The 18188-nt window shown below is 41.6% G+C and overlaps 1 protein-coding gene across 1 annotated transcript in view; it reads right to left on the reverse strand.

Annotated features, from left to right (window-relative positions):
* The window catches only part of SCN5A (sodium voltage-gated channel alpha subunit 5), a 334766-nt gene that overhangs the window by 233547 nt on the left and 83031 nt on the right, over window positions 1-18188 (reverse strand). The window contains exons 2-3 of the mRNA XM_089533641.1: window positions 14890-15212; window positions 11384-11502 (exon numbers count right to left, since the gene is read on the reverse strand). Coding sequence (XP_089389767.1) covers window positions 11384-11502; window positions 14890-15156 — 386 coding nt within the window. The 5' untranslated portion in view covers window positions 15157-15212. The remainder of the gene's footprint in view (window positions 1-11383; window positions 11503-14889; window positions 15213-18188) is intronic.

Here is an 18188-nt window from a genome sequence, read left to right on the forward strand (position 1 = left end):
CTGTAATGGTCTGAGTGTTGGACTGGGGACCAGGGTTCAAATCCTGGCTAGGCCATGGAAACCCACTGGGGAAGTCATACTCTCAGCCTCAGAGGAAGGCAAAAGCAAAGCCCCTCTGAAACAAATCTTGCCAGGAAAATCCAAACAAAGTTCAGTAGTTCTTCTTTCTTAAAATAACAGTGCCTGAAGAAAATTGCATCCATGTGTGTACACCCAGCTAAATTAGATGCAACATCTTGAAGGAAGTTCACATAAAACAGAGGAAGAGAGGGAGCCCAAGGAAAGAACATTGTAAAGTAGCCAACTTTAGCTCCTTTTAAAAGAAATTTTGAAAAAGATCCACACTGAATGAGAGCACAGGTGCAATGGCGCAAATTCAGCAAAAAAGTTTAAAAGGGGGGGGGGGGAGAGAAAGAAGTTGGTTAAAGAGAATGGGTGGAAAGACAGACTGCACCAAGCAAGAAATCAAAGCCCATGAAGGTTTGTTTAGAGAGCACAAGATTTTCTTGCATAAAATTGGAGCATTAAACAACAGTGCCATCAGTGTATATAGGGCTTAATGTAAGTAAAAATGACAGCATCCTGCCCCAGAGTTTACAATCTAAATTTGGTGGAACAGGGAGAGGACAACAGTGTAAAAGAGAAGCAAGACAGGAAATGTTGAAGATGCATGTGTGTTATCTGTTCATTTGTCTGTGCATGCATGCATCTCTCTGTCTATCCATCCATCCAGACCGCCCCCTCTGTGAAAAGCAAATAGTGCATATGCTCGAGCCCCATTGAACATAATGAGGCTCATGCATGCGGTGCGGTGTGGTGCGCACGCCACAGGCGCCATTCTATTTCCATAGTGCAGGCTTTCAGCATAAGGTCAAAGCCACATAAAAGGCACCCATGTATGACACAGGCGCACTGTACTGATTTACACCAGAACTTGGAAAATTTCATATTGCACTTTATCCAGAATCCTCCACCCAGCTCAACCATTGGCCACTCGGAGTCCAAAAAAGTAAAATTTGAAAACTCTGGACGGACTGTGCTCTGCTTAATTATGATCAGCCAGTGTGGCATAGTGGTTTGAGTGTTGGACTATGACTCTGGAGACCAGGGTTCAATTCCTCACTTGGCACTGGGTGGCCTTCACAATGTCACACACTCTCAGCCTCAGGGGAAGGCAATGGCAAACCACCTCTGAACAAATCTTGCCAAGAAACCCCAGGATAGGGTTGCCATAAGTTGGAAATGACTTGAAGGAACACAACAGCAAGGGAGCAACATTTTGATTTTTTTCCCCTTTAAACGTCCCTTTGAACATTGAAATTTGCCCACAGAAGAGTAATCCAAGCTACATCTGAGAAGCATCCCTTTCTGCCTAGTCATCAAAATGGCTCAAATGTGATGGATTGCTGTTTCTATTGTGGGGGGGAGGGGGGGAGAGAGAAGCAGAATCGTTTTATTGCCTGCCCCATATGCACCATCAAAAGTCAGTGCGGTTGCAAACTAGCCTAGTTATTCCCATGTGAAAACTTAAGAAACTAATAATTGGACTCCAGAGGACAAATCTGAAGACTTATTCAAAAATATTTTCCACTACTGAGACTTTTTCCTCCCAATGAATGGATACAGAGCATACAAGTACTGAGCCTCATGTTCTGCTGTTATTTGATGAATATAAATCTCTATAATGGTGCCAAGCAATTACAGTGTAGATCCAACTTCTTTTGAGTTTCCTCAAGCCGCTTGCAAAACTCTGGGTTTCAGCGATGTCCCTCACATGAACACCTTTGCCATACATGAGCCAAAGCATAATGGATTCATCCAGACTATGCAATTATAGCGCTATGATTCCATTAACTTCCATAGTCCACTCCTATGGAATCATGGGATTTGGAGTTAGGGAGAAATATTTACAATCCTCAGCCAGGGAGCTGTACAACCTCACTAAATTACAAATCACAGGATTCCATAGGATGTTGCCATGACAATTAACATGGAATCATAACATTATAAACATGTAGTGTGAATAAAGCTACTTCAAACACTAGGAATACCTGCAAATCTGTTAGAGCAGAGATGGGAACTATGCAGTCTTCCAGATCATATGGGACTGCATTTGCCAGCATTCCTCTCCACTAGCTGTGCTGGCAAGAGCTGCTCGGAGCAGCAATTTGGAGAGTTGCATGCTTCTTCTTTCTTTGTGGCAGTTTGGCCTCTGATGGTCTCCTCTGGCAAGAAGGGCTTGAGATAATGAGATGTTTAAAGGAAAAATTGCAATTGCGGTTCACACAATGGATGGAATGGGCAGTTTGAGCCTTTTGGGTCCATTTTGAAAGACTGAACTAGTCATGATGCCTGTGGGACAGAAAGGGTTACTGAGCCATGAAAGAATGAATGAGTCTTTCCCTTGACTTATTGGAGTATATCAGTGGGAGGATCACTTGGTCAAACTGAAAGATGGCTCACTCTTAAGAAAATGAAAATCTACAAAAAACAGTGATGCCTTCATTGGCCAACCAAAATGCACAAAATACATGCTTTCAGAGTTCTTTTGAAAGCTTGCAACATGTATTTGGTGCACTTTGGTTGGCCAATAAAGGCATCACTGTTTTGTGATTTTGGATGTTATTGTACTTTGCTACATGGCAAAGATAGCTACTTCTGGATACATTTTTTGAAGACATGTATTCTGATTAGGACTCTACAGAGCAAGTGCGGTGTAATGGTTTGATTACTGGATTAGGAGTCCAGGTGACCCAGGTTCAAACCTCAGAAAACCCTAGAGGTTTGCAAGTCAACATGAAGGTACATCACATTAGCATCAGCAACACCAGTTGTGATAGGCTTGCTTTAGGATCTTTATGTGCTGGTAACTATTATTTACTACTACAGTGGACAGTGAGAGAAAACTGGAGAGCTTTCCCATGAAAGTGGGCAGTTTGCCCAGAAGCTGTACAGCTTGAGAACTGCACAAACTTCCTTGAAAACTGCATATGTTTTGGTGTGAAAAGGACTGTTTTCAGTCAGCCAAGATTGCCTGAAAACATTCAGGAAACCCGGATGAGGGGAACCCTGGACTGATGAGAAGTTTCACATTTTGGGACTTGTTCTGTGCAAAATTCAAACTTTCTCTCCACAGACAATATTTTGTGCATGGGAAACACACTTTTCTGTGCAGAAAATAATATTTCTGTGCAGAATTAGGGTGTGTTTTTTCCCAGACTGTGTTGTTACCTGTGCAACAAAATGCTGTTTTCTGTACACAATACATGTTCAAATTTTGCACAGAGTAAGTCTCAAACCACAAATTGTCTTCGCAAATGGCACAGTTTTCAAAGACTTTCTCTAATAGGAAGGAAATTGCTAAAATTACTCATTAGTTGATTTTTGATTTATTTTATTATTATTATTTTTAGGATGAAATTAGTAAGAATTACATCCTTGGTATATACTGTACCAGCTTGCATGGTGGTGGTTTCCATGTCTGCGGGCTGGTGACTCCACAAGTTTTATTTTGGACATTAAAAATGGATATCCAATATAATGATACTATCCTCAAATAGTTCATGCATCTTGCATAGCTTTCTAAGAGTATGAATTAAAATCCAAAATGGATTTGCTGCCCTGCTGACATGGAAGCTACCAGATACCACTGTAGGCAAACAGGGAAAAACAGTACAACCTGAAATTCTCTCTTCTCCTCACAGCAATGCTACTACGCCTGTATATGCAAGCTGAGTCTTCCTTATCCAAAATGCTTGTGTTTATACACACACACACACACACACACACACACACACACACACACATGATTTGGGAATACATCATGTTGGGAATCTTGGATATAGGTACCAAGTCTAAGCATAAAATTCATTTATGGTTCATATACACTTTATACACAAGATAATTTTATACACTGTATTTTTTAATAATTCGGAGGATGAAACAAAGTTTGTGTATAAAGAACCATCAGAAAGCAAAGGTGTCACTGTCTCAGCCATCCATGTGGACCAACTTTATATATTTTAGTTTTTGAATATCCAGAGAAAGGACACTCAAACTGTATTACATTACTACTGTGATAATTTCATGAACAAACCTTTGGAAATCTTTACAAAAGTCCTGAAAGGCAGCCCAGTCCCATTATTGGTGTGCTACAGGAGGAAGAAGGGCAACCTGAAGTCCAGAGCAGGTGGCTTGCAAACTTGATAGAAACAAGATTTGAAACTGGGACTTCCCATTGCTCAACACTTGTAATGATTCTACTATATCCATTGTCAACATAGCTAGGAATGGCAAAGGAGCTCTAACTCTTTTGCATCTTCCTCCCTGAAATGCATGCCAGTCATCACCCATGAACTGCAGCCAATCTGTGTACACTGGCTCAGGGGGCAAAACCTCATAAATCTTAGTGCCTCCATCCCACTGGACATAACATCTGAGGGCAGCTGGTGGTTTTAGTGTCACTGGGGTGATGAATCTCATCCGGGCTTTAGTCCATACATCCAAGGAACCATCCAAGATGTTGAAACTTGTTCCCAACAAGATACCTCAATTAGAACTCAGGCCAAAAACCAGAGTCCATTCACTGCCCCACTGACATTGGGATCATCAGTATCCACTGTGCAAAGAACAACCGGTTGGAATGTTCCCTCCAGAGAAATCAAATGCTAAACCTGATCCACAGCCAACTATTTAAAATACTGTCATTGCAAAATTTCATTTTAATGTAGGCCCTCCACACAAAAAAGTGGCTGCAATCCCACCCAAACACAGAAGAGAAGACCTTTGGAAACACTTTGTCATTGTAGTTGCAACTGATACTGCTGCTCCCAAACCTACATTTGCAGTCTGGTAGTACCATGACTAAAGTGTTTCAAACCACTGAAAACTGGGGACTTGGGAAATAATGTTCTCAGCACTTTCCTGTCTGTGGGGTACCTTAAGAATAGGCAGCTGGAGAGATGCCCTCAAGATCCTGCCAGATTTGCTTGATCCAAGGCACCCTATGAAAGAAAGCATGTTGAGGACATCATTTCCCCTAATCCCAACCTCCAGAGCCTCATGAACATAAACATCAGGGTGCTGCTAGGCTGGGAAGGTAGGTTTTGGGATCACTTTTGGCTATTTGTGGCCATTAATGTGAATCAACAGAACCAAGTGGGTAAGTTACTGTTATTGTTGTGTGCCTTCAAGTCGTTTCTGATTTATGGCAACCCTAAGGTGAACCTATCATGGGGTTTTCTTGGCAAGATTTGTTCCGAGGAGGTTTGTTATTGCCATCTCCTGAGGCTGAGAGCATCTGACTTGCCCAGGTCACCCAGTGAGTTTCCATGGCCAAGTGAGGAATCTAACTCTGGTCTCCAATACTAAAATCACAATGCCACATTGACTCTCTAAGTGGGTGGGACCAGGAGCAAAATAAATATAGCATACTTTGTACAGTAGACATATTGGAGACGGTTTGCTTATTACAATTGTTCTTTTCATTGTTTCGTTGAGTTCGTTAATATTGATGTGCATTATCATTGTTCTGAACCATTTGTATACTTGTACTTAAAACTATCCATGTTATAGTGTTGCATATGCCATTTCACATTACTTACTTTATTATTTATACCATATAAAATTGTTCTTTGTATACATATTTTTACATCATTATATAGCATTACCTTTCCATTACATGTTTCACATATATTTTGTACCTAGTCCCATCCACTTAATTCTGTGGTTTGCTGGAGGTAAGTGCTGTTGTGTTTTTTTCCATAAAGGTGAATTTCCAGCAAATACGATATCATTAAATCCATTGTATAGTACTGTAATTGCTGTACAGGATGCCTTTCTTTCTTTCTTTCTTTCTTTCTTTTGTTTATTTTCCATCCTTTCCCCAGTTTGGGACTCATGTACCTTTGTACATTTGCAACAAACATAACTAAAAATCCACAGCAAAACAAAAGTTAAACATGCAAATAAACTACCAATTAAATAAACCCAGTTAAAAACATAATTCATTAAAAAGAAAACAACAACTAGACAACCCAGCATGTTACACATGCCCTGTTCCTGCTAACCAATCTGTCCTCAAAACCTTCCAAAACAAAAAGGTTTAAAAGCATGTGAGAAACAGACTACTTCAAAAGCCAGGGAATTAATAGGATGAGTTTATGTTGTTGTTGGAAACCATGGTTTATATCCACTATGTGTGCAGTATTTGTAGAAAACAGAAATATACACACTCCGCTTTAGTAAAATTGCCAATAAGCCTTCCAAAATCCTCACGACCACCAGAAATATGCTAAATCAGTGATTATCCCTGCAATTCCCATCGGCCCGGCTCAACATGAATAACAAGCTTGCAGACATTAATTCTTTGGATTAAGACTCCCAGAATCCCCAGCCAGCATGGCCATTGGCAATACCAGCTGGAAAATTCTGGCAGCTGTGGTCCAAAAGAGTAACTTCTCCAAGTTCTGGGTAAGGGATAATGGGTGTTTTAGTCTGACAATAAGTGCCACACTTTTTTCATGCTCGTGGTAAATACTAAAAAAAAAAAAAAAACAGGGCTAAACAAAGCCCTGGTGGTTCAATCTGTAATTTAAACAAGCTGTATAATTTGGGTTAGTTTGTGACTTGCTGTTGTTATTTTAAATAGGGCACATGACACAAAAGCCAGCTCCAGGCTCCCAATTTCTACGTTTCTGGAAACACAAGGCTGATTCATTAAATGCACATTTATCCTTCATACGCTCCCTCCTTTGCTAAAGCATCAAAGGCAACAGAAGCGCAACGCATGCTTTGCTGAGTCATGAGTGACATGCATTTTAATAATCTGTTTAAAAGCAAGCCATAATGCAAGCACTTTGCTGAATTAGAGCCATCGGGCCTGTGCTTTTGCATACAGATACATGCATATATATTACCGTTAGGGTTGTATGAGGAGTTAGGTAGCTAAGCTCCTCTTGGACAAATATATGTTCCTCTAAGTACTTGAGTTTTCCAGCTGAACACAGCAGCTACATTCAAAGCCTGGCTAAAACCAATCTTCACTTTTGAAACGCACAAAGTCAGTCTCTACACACACACTCCAGAATATAGTCAGGAGGAAGGAGAGATCGCAAAGGGAAGGCCTCCACATTGGGATAAAGAATGACATTTGTCTTGCGTGATTGCATTGACAGCATCCATCCAGCCAAAAGCAAGAGCCTCCAGGACTCACAGGAAATGTCACGAGGTGTGTTTGTCTTGTGGCCCATGAATCTAGTTGGGAGCAAGAAAACTGACCCTCAGCTCAGCACTGCAGAGCAAACAGCAAAATAAATATATAAACCAGACAGCTACATTTCCTTTTAGCTAAGGCTGAAGTAGTAGGCTCCCAAGTTTTGATCTCCAGTGCTGAGACTAGCACAGGAAAAGTATCCTGGATTCACCTTCTGTCCTATTAAGTTGGATGGTTCTGTGGTGTCTACATCCATAGGGTGGTATATCTGCCAAGTGCCCATGCTAGCTGCAAGGTTTTGGAAACTGTAGCCCAAAACTTAGAGCCAGTGTGGTGTCATGGTTTGAGCACCGGACTAGGACTTTAGCAATCAGGGTTAAAATCATTGCTTGGCCATGGAAACCCATTGGGTAATCTTGGGCAAATCACACACTCTCTGAACAACTCATGCCAAGAAAACCCCACAATAGGTTCTCCTGAGGGTCACTGTAAGTCAGAAATGACTTGCAGGCTCACAATAGCAATAGAAATAGCTTGTGCATTTTTATACCACTTATCAGTAAACTCAGCACTCCTTAAGCAGTTTACAATCTGTAAGCCAATTGCCCCCAACAAGCTAGGTACTCATTTTACCGAACTACGAAAGGATGGAAGTCTGAGTCAACCTCTGCAGCAACTCACAACCTTGTGGCTGCAGTTCCAGCATTCAACCTCTGCACCAACAAAGTTCAAAATTTGCCCACCTCTGGGCAAACAACAACTTGATCTCTCCACTGTAAAGGCAAAATTGACAAGAGGTCTTTCGCCCCCAGATCCAGTTTAACATTTCACCTTTATAGTCTGGATCCCCTGTTGGAGGGGAAACCTCCCAGTTTCACTGCTGGTCTCTGCAGCCTTTGCACCACATTGTGTCTGTTTAAGCAGATGTTGCATATTATGTAACCATTCCCAACCCAAACAGCTAAAGAAAAAGAGGGGGGAACAATGAAAATAACAGGACTGAATTCTTGCTTCTCCAGACACCTGGTTCAGTAAGAGAAAATGTTTCAATTTCTCTGCATCTCTTTGCACAGAGAAAGGTAAATTGGCACCAGAAGTCACAGCCAAATATTGTATGAAGCAGAGGGCATGGGACAAAGCCAGCAGGTTTCTAAACCTTAATATAAATATATATATAATTGTATATAAAAATTGGCTTGGAACAGTGGCAGCTCATGACACCACTATTTAATCTGAACTTTAAAGGAACTGAACCCTGTCCCCAAAGTAGGCATAGCGTAAATATATGTAGCACCTTGGATTGTTGTTTCTGACTTACAATGACCCTAAAGTGAACCTGTCACAGAGTTCTCTTGGAAATATATTTATATTTTTATATCTTTAGTATATTTGATTATTTTTGCTGACTACTTTGTAAGTTACAAATATTCTACTCTGTAAATGTTTGTAAAGCACCATGTACAAGGATGGTGCTATATAAATAAACGATGATAATAATAATAATAATAATAATAATAATAATAATATGATTTGTTCAGAGGAAATCTGCCTTTGCCTTCCCAAAAACTGAGATAGTGTGACTTGTCCAAGTTCACCAAATGGGTTTCCACAGCTGACCAGGGATTAGAGCCCTGGCTTCAAGAGTTCTAGTCCAATGCTCAAACCACTACACACACCTGCTAGATGGGAACCATGGGGTTTGTAATCCAACAAAAGCTGGAACAATGGATGCAAGCTCCAGGAAAAGAGATTCCGCCTCAACATTAGGAGGATCTTCCTGACAGTAAGGGCTGTTCGACAGTGGAACACACTCCTTCCTTGGAGTGTAGTGGAGTCTCTTTCTTTGGAGGTCTTTAAGCAGAGGCTGGATGGCCATCTGTCGGGATGCTTTGATTGAGATTTCCTGCATGGCAGAATGGGGTTGGACTGGATGGCCCTTGTGGTCTCTTCCAACTCTACGATTCTATGATTCTATGATATCTAAAGGACATCAGATATGGAAAGTAAATGCTAGTTTTTGCCTCTCCTTTTAGGAAGACATATTCTCTCTGTTCATCTTTACCCCAGGATACTCCTTGCAGAGGACCCTCCAAACCAAGGAGAGTTTGACATTCCTCTAATTGGAAGGAGGGCTGCTGAAGGTAAAATAAAGTGACTCGAAAAAGCTTCACCTCCATCAACAAACTGCCTGCCCAGGAGCTGAAGAGCCTTTAGCCAGATCTTCAAGTGAACTTCATGCAGGGAAGACAGGGAAGGAAGGAGCTGACAGACAGGATCACCCAGAGGTCAAGAAGAACTTAGTCAGCCCTAAAATAAACTGTGGTGATACAATCATGCAGCTCAAATCCTACAGCAGAGCTGGAGAGGAAACAGATAGGGATCTGCTGGGAAAAGCTCCCAGGGGTATTTGCAGTAGATCACCAAAGATTTGTGACTATGTTTTCTAATAACAGCAATAATTCCAAAGGTTTTTCCCATCCCACAAAAGAATTGCCTGCCTGTCTGAGCCTTTCTTTTGCATGCTGCTGTTTAGGGAAATAATGAAGGAGAAATAAAGTAAGTTCTGAGAGCCAGCATGGCATAGTGGTTGAGTATTGGACTAAGACTCTGGAAACCAGGGTTTAAATCCCTGTTCAGCTGAGCAAATCCACTGGGTGACCTTGGGCATGTCACACTCTCTCAGCTTCAGAAGGTGGAAATGGCAACCCCCCTCTGAAGAAACTTGCCAAGAAAACTCCATGATAGGTTTTTAGGTTTATGGTGTTAGGGTTGCCATAAGTCAGAAATGTCTTGAAGGCACATAACTACTACTATTACTACTACTACTACAAAATGGAAGTCCCACAAAGAGGATGTCACTATTTGCAGAAACATAAAAAGATGTTACAAATGATAGATTGCAGCTCCTCAAGAATCCTAGTGCCTATCTGCTGTTGTTAAAATGGGAAACACATTTCTAGCTCTTATGCTTGACCATTTATGACAATGTCTGCTGACTTCTCAAAACTAAGAAAAATAGATGACAAGATATAACTGTGTAGCATCTTAAAAACTGACATGAATGCTCCAAAACACTTTGGTCTTCGTGATGCAGCCAGTGATGTGGTGAAGCCACGGCTTGCAAGACTGAAGCCCTTAGAGTTTTTGTTTAGCAGGGACTATGGTATTAGCTGCACTCTTCCTGAGCTTCCCTGTTCCCTCTGGTTTTAGCTGAAATCCCCACAGTAGCAGTGGGGGAAATGGATTTTCCCAGGAGCCCTGTATGGTCATGACTTCAAAATGTTTAGGGGTGGGGGGTGGCTGAACTTGAATGTGCAAAGAAGACCCATTAGCTATACAAAAGACCTGCTCCTGCAGCAAAGGAACACTGCTTGAAATGTTTTGATTAAACAAATATATAGGTCAGCATATCCACCTGCATTTTCAAACTCTCCTTCTTGGTCTGGCTATGGGGATTGTCATGATGGGGCCCAGAGATGGAAAAATGTTCAAAAATATTTGACAGGTGGTTGAAAAAGTGTGATTTTTGAATGTTTTGAATGTTTATACCTTGGCAAGGAGACTCCTGAACTGACAAGAATATTTGCAGTTCAGGACTTTTTCTGCACAATTTTCATCATGTGGTTTCTTTGTACAGAAAACAGCATTCTTCGGGGGTGGGTGGGAATGCAGTTTTTCAAGACCATTTCACAGCAAGAAAAAAATGTTTTAAAAAATGATTTCTTGCTTTCTGCAAGAATGAAATTTGCAGAGAATTACACCTATGATGGGAGCCTGCATTTCAAGAGTTACTACTGCACTGCTGCCAGCAACAGATGAGTAGAGCTGCTCATCATGATAACTGACATTTCCACCGGTAAGAGGCAGGACTTTATTTTCATGTATATAACTCTTTGTCATAGTCAGCAAATATGCAAGGTAATTCAATCGGTATCATTTGTACAGACTACTGAATTCAGCTTATGACTTTACTTCATTTCCCCCCTTAGGAATATTACCACTCCCCTACATGCAGACACACAATTTAATTGTGAATTTCAATACACGGTAACCCCGAACACAGTTTGAAGAACAGGAGCTTTGCCACAGAGCACACTCACACCACCGCCCATGTCATTTCGCATCACGCGGATGTGGCTGGCGATGGAGAAAATCCAAGTTAAAGGATATGAATGTACCAAAATTTTAATTGCTGCTCTTCTGATTCGATGAAAAGGACTAAGTATATACAAGGCAGGAGTGGCACTAAATCGAAAGATTGTCTTCCCTTTGTTCAGTACTATAAATGTCTGGAAAACAAAAGAGAAGGTGAAAGAAACATTCAAGGTCTGTGTTAAAAACTCACATTGTAAGATCTTTCAAAAACCACAGGTCAGTTTATTGCCCTCTGACCTGTTCTCCTTAGAAATCTGGGGGACTGGACATCATACACTTTGCAAAAAAAGAGAAGAGTAGGAAAGGGTACCTAGACAAAAGAATACGTTCAATAGCCCAGATTTTACCTTTCTTTTTGGGGGGAAGAGGAATGCTGCATAATAGCTAGGGTCAGTATTTTCAGACATAAATAAAAATGCACCTCCTTAAGAACAAAAGAAGAGGGCAAGGTTGAAATCCAGATCTGGTATAGTACAATGGTATAGCACAGTGCTTCTCTGGTGTAATTCCAGGGGAAGGTGGAGAAACCACTGGTGTAATTCTGTGGGAAACCAAACCAAAAGGAAGCAAGTAGATCTGGGTGTAGTGTGTATCATTCTGCAAGTGCTGTGGACTTTCACACCAAACAAGGAACACTTGCAGAAGGGGATCTCAGGTCCCTCCTTACACAAGCTGGTAAACTGTGTGCAAACATAAGACCCCAACTGGGTTGTGATCAGAGGCTACAATGCCATAAGGATCCCTGTTCCATAAGTTCCATGGATTGTGCATTCTTCCCCCTTCCAATGGTGCACTGTGCTCGTTTCTCCCTTCCAAAGGAACAAACTGACCAAATTTTTTAAGTTTTACAAAATCCACAACTGTGAACTCCTATTCTTGCTGCAGGAGCAAAGGCAAAAAAAAAAAAAAAAAAAAGGGGGGGGGGGAGGGGAAAAGGAAGAAGAGTTTTGCAGTAGCCTACTTTCCCTGTGTCTTTTAAAGGAACAAAGGACCTTTTAGCATTTGGACCAGGAACCCTCCTCCCACCCACCTCAAAATAACTCTGTTTTCCAGGACTTCTCTGTCTTGAAAAGTTGACTGACAAGCAGAAGCTGAGCAGGTTAAGCGCTTCTCCATCATAACTTCTACAAGGCATGGTGGGGGTGGGTTGACCTACTGAATCTCTGCTTTTTGCTCAGCTTTGGAAGAAAAGGAAAGGCACTGAAGCACAGCCAGCAAGAAAACCCAGGCAACTTTGCTAATGCCAAAGTGCCAAAGTGCAAAGATCACACAGTAGAACTTAGCTGAAGTTGCCCTCTAGCAGGGTCTTTCCTCTTCAAACATGAATCACCTGGATATAATTCCACATAGCCTACTGTAGCCCTTTCCCCAATCTAATACCCTCCAGATGTCTTGGATTACAAACTTGCATTATTCCCAGCCAGCACAATGTGGGTCATCTCATTTGGGGATGATGCGAGTTATAGTCCAAAACATCTGTACAGTGCCAGGCTGAGGAAAGGACAGACTTTTGCTTATCCTGCAGCAAATGCTTTATTTACAGAATCTTGTTTTTAAAAATGATTGCTCATCAACAATGATTATTTATTTGCTTCAAGGAATCTCTCTAGCTTTTGTCAATTATCATTTTGAAAAAAATATGCACATAAATTTATAATAATGTCTTAACAAAGAAAAACGTTCTTATGGACTGTAACAAAGGAAAGGCACCGTCATTTTTTCCATAAGCAACAAGAACATATTGTCACATGCAAGGAAGCATCTATATTGTGGGAGAGATGGATTAAATGGGTCCTCCTTGTGAGCTATTCATCAAGCCAGAGTGTATACACAGTATACAATTATAGCAATTTGATATCACTTTAGCTGCCATGGCTTCATCACATGGAATCCTGGGATTTGTATTTTGATGAGGTACTTAGAATTGTCTCTGCTGCAGACTCTTCTCCTCTGAATCACAGCTGTCTGGTGAAGAATTCCAAGTACATTACAAAATTACAAATCCCTGTGTTCCAAATGATGGAGCCATGGCAGTTGAAGTGGTATCAAGGCCCTACACTTATGTAGTCAGGATGCCACCCAGATGCTGAGTGGAAGCCTAGTTTTTTACCAAACCTCTAAACATGAAGGACAATGAGGGCATGATCTGGAGCTGAGCCTGGAAATGTTGTCATTTTCTACTAAAAACCCCAAACTAGTGCTGAGATCCCATACAGTTCCATGTCTGCCCCTAAGTATGTCACTTTTTTGGACAGGGACAAGCAAAAAGGCAATTCAGATGCTAACGATGGATGCAGAAACAATCCAGTTTGTGGGGCCACAACAATTCCCAGAATTCCATAACACTGACCCAGGGCAGTAAAAGTGATGTCAAACCGGATTATTTCTGCAATGTGGATGTAGCCCGGATGGCTTGTCAGATGAAAGAAATGGAAGTGCACTCACTATCAACAGAGTGCACCCTGGAATCTCTTACCCTGGCAGCTACATTGGTTGAATTGCCTCCTGACTGCTAAGCAGCAGCAATAACACCCTCCCAGGGCTAGATAGCTATGTGGGGTGGAGGTTTCAGATGATACACAAAGGGCTATAAAATAGCACCTTGCACTTTGTCCAAAAAGAGACAAGTGTGTGCAAGCAAGGTCACTTCTCTAGTCTGAAAAGAAACTTTTCCAAGTTCTCACTTAAAGCAGAGTTCCATTCAGCCCTCAACTATTTTCCCCCAGCTCCTTTTTTCCCATCTCTGGAAAACTGCTACCTGAAACAGCTGGTTAAGGTGGAAAATAGAGGGTGAAGAAGGTTTAAACATCTTCTACAACCTGCCACTTCTAAAACACAGCAACCCCTCCATCCCCAATTTGCTTTTAGATATTTAACTGAGGGTGTATCCACACTGGAGACTTAAAACAGTCTGATACCACTTTAACTGCTATAACTCTATCCTACAGAAACCTGGAATTTGTAGTTTGGTGAGGCACCAGAACTCTCTGAGGCTGCATATCTGGTCCAAGATAGTAAAAGTTATTAAAGAAGAAGAACACACCAACTAGGAGAGGCTGCAGTTGTTTGCTTTTGCCTGAGTCTAATGGGATGAATAAGATTATGCTTCTTCCTCTCCTCTCCCTCTGACTAATGGAGTTAATTGAGTAAAAATTACTTTAGCATTTTAAACTCAATTTGCAGTGACTGAAGTAAGCCAAGGACAAAGGAAGAAATGGTGAAGAGAGAGGAACCGGTCAAAAGCATCTGAAAGGATGGGACAACAGAGGGTTAATGGGACAGTCCTTGCCAAAGTGGGCCAGTTGGAAGGTATGAACATCATCATTTTAAAAGCACAACCATCTCCCCCACCTCGACCCAAGTCATCCAGTTTCAAAACACTGAGCACCAGGAGTTTGACCCCATGCTAGTTCTCAGATCTTTAAACCAAGGATTATTTGAACTTTAAAAACAGTGAGGAAGGGATGGAGGACCACCATCCTCCCTTCTTTAAGAACAAGTGCAGAGCTGATGGATTTGACCTTGTGATCACTGTAGAAAGGATCAATGTCCTCCAAAGGTTCCCCAATGAGCTCCGATGGAGGAGACCCGTAGAGATCAGGTAACTTCTTGCAGGCCTGTAAGTCAAACTGGGGCCGCAGTTTTTCTTCTTCACCCAACTGTTCCCTATACTCTTGCTTGGCATTCCTGGCAATCTTCTCCGCGATTCGCTTCTCGATCGCAGCCAAGGATTCGGGTGTGAATCGGTGGAAGCTGTTGGAACCCAGTGGTAACAGGAAGTTGGCCATCTTTTCATCCTGATTCTTCTTTGTACTGGCCTTTACTCCTAATAGTAAAAAAATAACTGGAAGAGAAAGAAAACCTGGTTTAGTAAACAGGAAGATCAACCAAGGTACAACAAAGTCAATGGAAGCTGACGGTTTCTATGTCATTAGAGGAGTTGGCGCATCCATGCTTGGCTTTAGTCCAAACTTTAAAGCAGCTTTCCAGGTTCTCAAACTCTATCCCTCAAAAAGAAATAAGCACATTGGTTCCCAAACTATGGTCCTCCAGATGTTTTGGACTTCAGGTCCCAGAATTCCATTGTCCAAGCCAGCTGGGGTTTCTGGGAGGTGAAGTCCAAAACACCTGGAGGACCAAAGTTTGGGAATCACTGATTTAGCACCTTGGACAGATTTAAAGTTCAGATTAAAACTTTGCAGGGAGTGGATTCAGCAACTCTGTAAATATGAAAGTGTCAAGATGCCATGCAGAAAATGGAACAATTCTGTCTTTTGCTCTTCCAGAGACTAGGAATGGGAACCAATGGATACAAATTACAAGAAAAGTGACCCACCTAAACCTTAGGAAGAACTTTTTTTTAACTGTGAGAGTTGTTAGACTGCCTCAGAGAGTGGTGGACTCTCCTCCTGGGGAGGTATTAACAAAAGTTGGAGGGGCATCTTCCAGGGATGCTTTAGTTATGTATTCCTGCATGGCCCCTTGACTACATGGTATTTGTGGCCCCTTCCAAGTTAATATTCTTTGGTTCTATAAGCTATCATTTAGGTATGTATTTAACAATGCTTAACAGTAAAAATCTACAAAGGGTTTAAGAAGTCACATGGCAAATGGCTGTGAATTAAATTGGAATAACATTGATGGGGGGAGATGGTGATGAAGTTGGTTGCATGAGTCAATTAAGTAGTAGAAATCCATTTAGAATTGAACATCCCATCTAGTAAGCCAGCATTTGATAGTGGTTAGAGTGTGGGACTGGGACTTGGGAGATCGAGGGTCAAGTTTCCAATGAGCCATAAAATTAACTGAGTGATTTTGGACCAGCTGGCCAGTCAATCAATCATTCATCCTCTTCCTCCCAACCTGATCTACCTCATAGGATTATTGTGAAAATAAAGCAGGAAGAAGGAAATAAGTGATGTACAGTCAGCCCTCCACATCCACAGAATTTTTCATCCACAGATTCAAGCATTGCCAGCTTGAAAGTATTTTAAAAATATATGAATTCTACAAAGCAAAGCCTGATTTTGCCATTTTATAGGGATGACATTTTACTATGCCATTGTATTTAATGGGACTTGAGCATCCATGGATTTTAGTATTCCAGTAGATACCAAAGGCCCACTGTCGTCGTCGTCATCATCATCATCATCCCCCATTTTATATAATCAGACTCAAGCATTTACAGATTTTGGTATCCATGAGGGAACCAAATTCCAGCAAATACCAAGGGTCCACTGCATATCTCATTTTTATCTTATAATAGGACCCAAAAGGGCTTACATTATATGTTAAAACAAAACAGCTAAAACAATCTATCATTAAACCTATTTTGAAAGCATTTAGCAATAATCTACAGTGCGCCCGCGTTACAGGCGGGCTCGCTTTACGCAGACTTGAGCATACGCGCTCAAGTCGCAGGGAGAGCACACGGTGCAAGGGGCAGCGAGTCCTATTCCAGTGAATGGGGCATGCTCCCATGGCACCCCGTGCGCCCCCATGCCACTGCGCATGAGCCCCATTCAAATGAATGGGGCTCCAGCATAGGCGAAATTCGCCTTACGCGGGGGAGGAGGGTTCCGGAATGGATCCCCTGCGTAAGGCAAGGGCCCACTGTACTTAAAACCATTAATTTAGAACAGTTAAAACTTCATTAAAGAATATGACATACTAAAAAAAACCCAGAACAACCATTGCACTACCCCAATTAGTGAAATGCTGAAGCTCTGTTTACATATGAAGGTCTTAGCCTGCTGGCAAAATGAAAGCAGAGTGGGGGGCAAATGAGTCTCTCTTGGAAGAGAATTCCACAGCCTGGGAGCAGCCACTGAGAAGGCTCTTTCCTGACATACCAGACATATCTATGAAGGTGGTGGGACTGAGAGAAAGCCCTCCTCTAAGACCGTAAAAGTACTCGCCATGACCTATAAAGCCCTATACTGCTTAGACGTCATGACGAGTGCTTTGAATTCTGCCTGGACCAGTACCAATAGCCAAGGAGCACTCTTTGAGTGAAGGAGTTATATATTCATTATAACATTAATGGAGTAATGGGTTAATGGATCTATTTGAGATGCTGGGCCTGTTTGGTGGATAGTTTCCAACATCCTGAAGCACCGCTATCAACTGACATGGATATCATCAGATGCCACTGAAAACAAAACTTGAAGACTTCACACCTATGGTAGGACTGTACAGTTCTTATGACAACCTCGATCTAAGGATTGCCTTTTCCCACAGCACTGGTCCCTCTGTATATGCAGAGGAATGTAACACCTGATCCAAACAACATATGAGTTGATGCTAAGGGATTATGATGCCCTATAAAAACATTTGAGACAAATTTTTTCCCTTCCCACTTCTGGAAGCTAATGCTTCCCTGGCCTGGTGATCCCTCTTCTCCAACCTAGTGGTGACATTTCCCTGTAAACAATGGCTCATATAAACAAATACCCTGAGATGCTCAACTATCTATGATAACTGACCGATTGTGTCTCCCTATTGTAGCAGTCTCTGCTGTGATCAGTTCAAGATAATTCCTGCCATTATTCTCTGCAACACCCACAAGTTAGCAAACAAAGATTTAAGTGATCCCAGCATGACGAAGGGAGTATTTATTGACTCAATTTATGTGAATGAAGCAGTGCTTCACATTGCCAATTCTCCCCATTCCAATTTTGTTTTACGATGGACTCATTACCTTATTATTGATCGCAGGCGCATCAATAACAAAACAACTTCCATAATCCTTTCTTTTTTTAATCGCACTTTGCCACAGCACCTACTTTGACACACTGAAAAATGCAATGAATGACTCACA

Source organism: Sceloporus occidentalis, unplaced genomic scaffold (genome assembly GCF_023333645.1).
Source record: "Sceloporus occidentalis isolate IW3139 unplaced genomic scaffold, rSceOcc1.0.p SCAF_7, whole genome shotgun sequence".
Taxonomy (NCBI): Eukaryota; Metazoa; Chordata; class Lepidosauria; order Squamata; family Phrynosomatidae; genus Sceloporus; species Sceloporus occidentalis.